Source organism: Populus trichocarpa, chromosome 6 (assembly GCF_000002775.5).
Source record: "Populus trichocarpa isolate Nisqually-1 chromosome 6, P.trichocarpa_v4.1, whole genome shotgun sequence".
NCBI classification, from domain to species: Eukaryota; Viridiplantae; Streptophyta; class Magnoliopsida; order Malpighiales; family Salicaceae; genus Populus; species Populus trichocarpa.
Genome location: NC_037290.2, coordinates 13,883,406 through 13,892,073, shown reverse-complemented (window position 1 = coordinate 13,892,073; position 8,668 = coordinate 13,883,406). Strand labels below are relative to the sequence as shown.

At 35.0% G+C, this 8,668-nt stretch overlaps 1 protein-coding gene across 1 annotated transcript; it reads right to left on the bottom strand.

The window, feature by feature from the left end:
• Positions 1 to 608: 608 nt before the first annotated feature.
• On the bottom strand, positions 609 to 5,919 carry LOC7497636 (potassium channel AKT1). The gene is made up of 11 exons (XM_024603582.2): positions 5,634 to 5,919; positions 4,409 to 4,774; positions 4,248 to 4,305; positions 3,833 to 4,153; positions 3,475 to 3,720; positions 3,269 to 3,367; positions 3,069 to 3,101; positions 2,776 to 2,961; positions 2,325 to 2,519; positions 2,162 to 2,237; positions 609 to 1,486 (listed from the first exon to the last, which is right to left on the bottom strand). Exons 1-11 carry the CDS (start codon positions 5,819 to 5,821, stop codon positions 609 to 611), a joined length of 2,646 nt encoding a protein of 881 aa, XP_024459350.2. The 5' UTR covers positions 5,822 to 5,919.
• Between the last annotated feature and the right edge of the window lie 2,749 nt (positions 5,920 to 8,668).

The following is an 8,668-nucleotide window of genomic DNA, read 5'->3' as shown; positions in this document are numbered from 1 at the left end:
TATACAGCTTCTTTTTAGTTTTGATGGTTGCAGCAAACTTAGGGTTTTGTTGAACCCATCCGTCCATAGATTTATACAGCTTCTTTTTAGTTTTTGTTTAACATTTTTTTTTGCTGCAATCCTTTGTACCATAGTTTTAAAAAGATTGACTTGGAATTTGGTTGGTATGTAGCCGGAATCCGGTCAGATTTTAAAAACAATAGAGAAATGTAAGAACCTGGTTAAAAACTCGGACTGGTCTTGAATTGATCTAGTGACCTGACAAGACTTAACCCGGAATGACTGGTAACCCAATGAAAACTCATGAACCGGGGTCCCCTACGGTACCGGTTTTCAAAACTATTCTCTGTACGTAGATATCCATAGGATTGGCTTTTCACAAAGCAACTCTCTCGTCAATTTTCAATCATATTTTGTGTATAATTTCCGGTGAAGAGAAGTGGTGGATTGAACAAGCGAAGATAGAGGAGAGGGGCAGCATCCATCTTTGGATCCACTGCCCCCAAAATCTAACACTGGATATGAAATTGAATGGGGGTGCTAAAAAATCAAAAAGAAAAAAAAAATTGGACAAGACATTTGTTGGCGCAAAAAATAAATAAATAAAATTATGAGTCTTTGTAGTTAGTCTCTTGCATTCCATCAGTGGCAAATATAAGATGATCACCATCTCTAATCACCTCAATGTCATCAATTTCAGCTCTATCCTTGCTCATTACTTTGGCGGGTGAGATGTCGAATTTTTTAGCACCAATCTCAAGCAATGCCTGAAAGCTATTTGGAAGTAGAACAAGCTTTCCTGCAACTTCTTCCTTTTCTGGGCAACTAATTGTTACTCTAGCAGGACTAGCTCCATGACCACTAGTATGGCTGATTGGGAACAGCAAGTCTTTCTTCCCTCTGTGGGCAGCTGACATCATCCCGAAGATTGAGTTGTGAAAATTGTTAGTCCTGCGCCTCGGACGGGTTTGACTCCATGATGCATCTGTAGCTGGGAATGAACCTTCTTGAGACAGAGGTCGAATAGTTGGTTCACTTGTAAACCTCCCAAGAAATCGAATTCCATAATCCTGCTTCTCAGGAATAGCAACAAAGGATTGCGTTTTAGCCTCTTTACGAGTTTGGAAAATGAATCTTATTTCTTCATGTCCTTGTTGCTCAGCTAGACCCCTTGGAGTCCAACCATGGACATCATCTGGTTTGTCAATATCAGCACCTTGATCCAAGAGGAATCTCACTATTTCAGCGTTGTCCTCACACACTGCTACATGCAGAGCAGTGATGCCATTGTTCCTTGGACTTGTCACATCCCCTCCATATCGAACAATTTCATTGAGCAAGTTCAAGTTGTTTTTCTCAGCAGCAGTGCATGCAAAATGGCCCACATCTCCATGATGTATGCTTGCACCATTTTGTATCAGTAGTTTGGCCACTGCTTCATGGCCTCCCAGCATTGCCTCCAATAGTGGTACATTTCCATCCGAGTCTGCATGCACCTCCAAATAATCAAATCACTCTTTAGAAATCCTTCAGACTGACTATTAGAGAATTGCATGGTTGTTCCTTAATTATTCTGAACAATTATACAAACAAGCATGCACCTCTATCTGATGAAGAAGGAACCAGTCTGGATAAGGTAAATAAACATATTTGCTTTGACTTGTTAAGATTCAATATTTTTATCTACTACTAGCAAGCAGGCTGTCGAGTATCTTGCATTATTAATTTAAACTATAATAGAAGAATGAGACATCTGCATTATTGACCCTGAAAGATATTTAAGACAGACTACATCATGCGCAGAGCCAAATTTGGGATTTAGTCTGAAAATGATTAATTTAATAATATCTAGAAACAGCCATGACAGGGGACTGGCAAGCATGCTTCCAATTGTAACGCGCACAGAGAGTGTATCGACTAAGCTGTTGGGGATAAGGGCATTGAAGGGTCGACTGCCATCTATTTCACTGATTTCAACTTCATATGTAACTAGTTGTGCGTGTGCGTGCAGTTGCAAGCTAACAAAGCAACTATAAACAGGCATAGGCATGGCGTCTGCTGTTATGGATCGATAAAAACTAGTCAGAAAATATAATGGTATGGAAAACGATTCCATCTACATTCCCCCAAATCTTGTATATGGCAAGTGAATAGAAGATACCTCGGCAGTTAGGATCAGCTCCATGATCCAGTAGAAGTAGGACACAGTTCTCACTTCCCTTGGAGGCTGCTATATGCTAATGAGCATAAATTAAAAGCAATAGCATATCATTATCCAGTATAATTTGTGTGTTTGACAAGAAGCAAAGTTAACCTTTACATACCATTGCTGACCTCCCATTGTTGTCTGATTCATTTGGATCCAGGCCCCGTTTCAACAACTGATGCAACAAAAGGTCGTCTCCTCTTAGTGCTGCAAAGCATAGAGTGAGAGGTAGGTCCATTCTACCACGAGCTAGCATGTTCTCCGTCTCCAGCAATACTCCTTCCATAATTGGGTCTTTCAGTTCTTTCAAATACTGCCCCGCCATAAATAGAGAGCAAACTAATTATGCTTGATGTAAAATTAAGATTATTACAGCTTTTATATTCAACACCAAAGGTTTTGATCTTCTTGAAAGCCTGTACTGCAATTGTGATAAAATTTTATAGTTTGTCTTATAGAAAGTTTCTGAAGCTCAATACAAATTATGGGTATGAAGAACTCCATGTGTAAGAAGATTCATGCTCTACATATGTATAAAACTGTCGCCACGTTATATTGAGTTCACAGACCTGAAGGAGATTGTTCACGATTATGGTCCCGTCTCCAACATTGGCCTGAACAATATTCAAGAACGCAGTACGGTTCAGTCGTAGTAGTTGGCTCAATCTCTTGGTTCGCACTGTGAAGAGCTGTGGCCTACAACACAGTACTCCAATTTCACCGCAAAGATCACCAGTTTTAGCCTCGCCAACAACCTGCTTTCATCCATCATAATTTCAGCGACCGTTGAACAGTACAACTAGAAACTTCATTTTGTTTAAATTTATGTGTCATTCTATGTGTTGATAGAAATAAGACTTGCCTGTTCAACTCCATTTTTCATAACAAGTAGATCCTGCAACAAAATTAACCCAATTATTGAAGGCCATGTATAGCATATTTGACTAAATGAAAAATCCTACACTTGTTAATAAAATCAACGGATTGAGGCTATCTTTAACTCCAAAATCACAATTATAAAGTATGAAACAATTAAATCCAACCACAAGAGTTGATTTTTACCACAGCACCAGTAACAAGTATATAAAAGTCTGTTGGTGCTTCATTCTGCAGGATCACGTCTTCGTTGGGAGGAAAATACTCGGCTTTCATCTCTGAGACCTTTGGAATTCAATGACAGAAACAAAAATCCTACATAAATATACAATAAAGAAGCAGAAAAAGAAACGATAAAAAATAAATGGTTACGGATGCTTTTAGTGACCTACCAACTGGAAAAGCAAGTCATTGGAAACCCCTCGAAACAAGTAGACCTTGTCCACAAGAGAGTAGAAAAGATAATGTGAAATGCTTGAACGGATGGCTTTTGGAAGGGAATCAAGAGTCTCTTGCTGCTGCAGCCCCTCTGAATCTGTCCTGAACTTCAAGCACAAATGTGCAAGCATCTGATCTTGTAGGCGAACAGGCAGCTGGTTCCTCTGAGCGAAACTTGAAGCAGCTTGAATTGTATCTCTCTGGGAGTTCGGATTTATCAGGAAGGTCGTGATTTTAAATAATCAGAAGTTAGATTCTTGATATGTGAATCCATTAGAATATTGAACTGATCAATGACTACGAATTACTCACAAATCTTCTAGTTCGACTAGTCCCGTGCACAACCAAGTTCGTCATGTTTCCTATTAAGTATGCCGTCAATCCAAGGTTGAAGAGCATGTAGAAGATGTCAAACATCATCTCCCTTGTGTTCACGGGATGCAGATCACCATATCCCACAGTTGTTAGAGTAGTAATAGACCAGTAAATGGAAGTCACGTATCTTCTCCATAAACTCTGCTCTAGGAAATTGTCTCCTAGGGATGCTCCAATCCATGTCCTCTGCGGATCATGGTAGCGTGCAGCAATAAGATAATAGAAGCATCCGGCGGAGTGTACGGCAAAAAGAGTGACCTATAGGGAGCATACAGATCATGATAAATAATAGCAGTTCTAGAAAGAATACATTTTCATTCATGTCAATCCCATTCTTAACTTGAACACTTACACATATAAGTTTAGCACACCGGACCCAGAAATAGTTATAGTTCCTATCTTTCTCCAATCTGTTCACAGAAAATATTTAAGGGAGTCATCAAGACAAACGACAGATATTAATTATGTTTGAAGTTAAAAAGCGAGCTAGCTAGCTGAGGAAAAACTGTTTACCTAGAAAACAGGGCACTGACTCTTCGGAGACGCCAAAGGCGAAGCATGTTGAAGAAGCCATAGGACTGGAATGGTTTAGGGGAGATCTTCCGAGCTAGTTCAGTGGGGGTTGTGGATATGATATCCAAAGGCAACCAGGAAGTGGCATACTTCCATGCAATCTTCTTGCGATCATCAACAAGTAGGTAGGTGGTTTTATCAAGGTAAGCCAAAAAGAAGGTTAAAACAATATCCGTAGCAAAGAATCCATTGACAACATTATCGCAGATGGAGAGTGGTCTCTCTGGTTTTTTGAGAAATCCAAATTCGAAAGGTGATACCCAAGCCGTATAGATGACCAGAACAACGAGAAATGTCTCCCATATTCTGCAAGGTTAACCATTTTAAGGCTTAGGCTGATTGTTTAGCAAGCATACGAGTTGTTTTTCTTCCTTTAGGAATGTTTACGAGTTATCGACATATGTACTGCTACACTACAACAACAACAACCAAGCCTCGCTCCCAAACTAGTTGGGGTCAGCTATATGGATCTTTTTGCGCCATTCTGCACCAAATCCACTTCAATGTTGAGAGATTTTAAACAAACTGAAAAGGCAAGTAACAAACTAAAACTTGGCCGCAAACTGTTGACTATTGTTCAAAAGTTTGAACAATTAAATTACCTTCCAAACTCATTCTTCCATGAAAAGATAGAGTAGTTAAAAATGGGTAAAACAGCAAGGGGTTGTAAAAAACCTGAAGAGTGTTGTAGACTACACAAGTCAAAGCAGAAGATTCTCAGTTTTAGGAACACCTTTAATTTTGTTCAGGCTCAAAGACAAAAGCATTCTAACTAATGAAAAGAATTGAAGGTTAGATATTAGCATCCCTCACTTTTAGAATACAATTCCAACACTCCAAACACAGATCACAAAAATAACAAGTGTCATGGAAAAGGCAAGAAATTAAAGATATTTAGTTGCCAGAATGATGGATCCAACAAACTGCCATCCCCGAACTGAAAATATTTACCAGATTGGACTTGGGATTCTAAGCAGAACAAAATTATATGTATATTCTCTTACGTAGTGGTAAAACCAACAACATGGTACTTTTCCAGATACCAAAAGAAAACAAAGAAAGAGCTTTCAATGAAGATTCAAAACCACCCACACACACACACAAGAAGAAGAAACTCGTCAAAATCTTGAAACCAAGAAGAGAAAACCAGGGAATATGTCATCACCTGTAACGACGGTCATAAGGCGATATAATAAACCTATTGAGCTTAACTCTTCGGTTACTTCTTGCACCAAGTGAAGGCAAAATCCCTGTTGTGAGACTGTAATGGCTACCATCCCTTGACAGCCGCTCTAACTCCTCTTGCCCACATACTGAAACCCTGAAGACACCTCTGTTTCGCAGAGTGTCCATTCTCTGCTGCAGCAATACTGCACTCCTGCCCGAGAGAGACAAGGAAAGAAAAAGAGAGAGATTTTGCGTTTCTTGGTTTATGATATTGTTATTATTTTGCCTTCTTTCCCGTTGCTCAATTTATAAAACTCCCTTCCCTCCTTCTTTTCAAGCTATTTCCTTTCTTGTCAAGAGTCTTCCTTCCTGAAGTTAACTCCTTTTTATAATTCTATTTATGAAAAAAAATAAAAACTTTTTTGCACATAAAAGAATGTGCATTCATAGATAAATTGAACATGAATATGGCAAGGAATATTGTGATCTACACACTCTACTAGGAGGAATGACCATACATATTTCAAAGAACATTGCTTATATTGCATTAATATATATATGTGTGTGTGTGTGTGTGTGATTAGCAGTAATTAAAGAATATGATTATGGCAAGTCAACGTTGCTTATATGGAAATGTCTTTACTATTTATATTGCATTAATTATCATTAATTATCATGTTTATTCAAACCAAGCATTTAAAAACATGTTTTATACCTTTGAGTGAGATTTTTTTTATAATATATTTATTGTTAATTATTTAAAGTAAATAAGAAAACTTCTCTTATAATATCTAGATTAAGATATATCAATAAAATGTTGGTCTAGTGGTTAAATCACTGTTATATCCCTGCAAGGATGACAACACAAGTTCGATCCCCAGAAAACATACTTATTGAGAAGGGCAGCTACGAACCCCAAACGAGATTAGTCTCACCCTTTAAAAAGATATGAAGATACTTGAATAGAAAAAAAAAATCAAGATATATATGGCATATTTTTTAAATATAGAGTTTACAATAATTAATTGGTAAAAAGAGGGTGATGTTTACAGGAGGTGATCGTACGTGGCAATAATTAATTGTAAGACAATGATAGTTTATGAATATTGAAGAATAAGAACAGAAAGAAAACTTGCAGTATTAATTAGTTCTAAAAAGTTTATTCTAAATATTTATTAAAATGCGAATATATTTTCCTACATATTTAAAGAATGATCTCGATCCACGAATTCAAAATGATTTACACATTCTAATCAAAATCATAATTAAGGAATTAAATATTCTATGATAGCATGCTAAGATTTCGAGATGCGTGGACAATAAACTAGTTTTTTTTTTAAATATAATTAAAAGAGGAAATTAAAGTAGATTTCAAGAGAAACTTAATTAATTCAATTGAAGATTTACTTTAAAATTATTTGATTTCTTAAAGTCTGATGATAAATTGCAACTACCCATTTTAGATATCATAAAATTGCATAGATCACTTGATAATTTAAAATTTTGATAGAAAATCCTTCAGATTTTAAAAAATTAAAAGAAGAAATCCTCTTTTGTACGTAATCAAAATTCCCTTATTTACTATTTGAAAAGAGATAATTAAATTAAGAAAATTAAGAAAGTAATTAATATAAAAATGGACATGATTATTTTTTAATATATGAAAAGGATTAATTTCACTATTTAATCTTGATGATTTGTTTTTTAAAAGTTTAATACTTCTCTAATTTTTAAGGGTTTCAATTTAGCTATTTTCTTCTAAATAGTAATCAATGGTACATGAGGTAAAAAAAAAGAATTTTTTTTGTGGGGCCTTGAGATTTCTTAATAATCTCAAAATTAAGAATTATTATAATTTACAAGATCTTAATATATACTCTTGTGATAATAAAGAGGGGACATTAAGACAAATGAAAGTAGAGAGGAGAAACTAATGCAAAACCAAGAGTAGATAACAGACAGCTAAAAGCTTTTAACTTGTATTTAATATCACACGACAATAACAAACTAGTTTTATATATAATACTCTTAATTAATAACCATTATCTTATTACTTGATGAGATTGCAAAATATTTATATTTTTCTCCTTATACTTATTTGATGTCTAAATATACTCATTACTTTTATATTTCGATTTAGGAGGCAAATAAAGACGTTAATTGCAAAACAAAGTTAATTGGATGATTCTGGATAATTTCAACACAGCTTTAAATTATAATTTAGACATAACTCTTTCATCTGAATTCTGATTGTGATGGTTCAGGATTCTATGGAACCCTAAGAAACAACTCTATAACTTTCATGTTTTGAGTTTTAAGAGATACAAACTGCATGGAGGTTGAAATTAGGCATAAAATCATTGCACTTGTATTGCTAACATGCTAGAACATTCTTTGGCACACAAATCAAATATGATGTGATTTATTTTTAGAAACTTCAGACTTGGTGCATGAATTTCAGTTGAATATATCATTTTCCTTCTTGTATTAGGATTTTATTTTATTATTTTATTATTTCATTAAATATCTAGATTTGATGGTTATTATTGGAGATAATGTTAAGAGTATTTTTAGAAGATTTTGTAAGCTTCTAAAAAGGAAAAAAAACTTATAAAAGAAGAAAAGAGAGATCAGACCTCTCTTTTCCTTTCTTTCTTCTTCTTTTTTTTTCTATTTTTTTTATCGTTTGTGATTTTCATGACGGTTCTATGTAATTAAATTTGATTTGGTTGAAGGAAACATAAGCCTCAAAATCAATAAAACTATAAGATCTAATTTGTTTTTATTGTTCAATTTATATTTTGAGTATTGAATGTTCTTTGGTGTCTATTTTTCATGATTGTCTCATTTAATTAGTAAGAGGCTTACTAATTTATTATTCATTGCAATCTACTACTAAGTTTGATATCAAATCTATAATTGTCAGTAAATATTAGAAAGAATATTCGACTAAATTAAAGGCTATCATTTGTGCTTATATTGTTTAGCTTCATCAATCTCTCTAAGTTTTAATGTTGCTACTAGATTAAATCT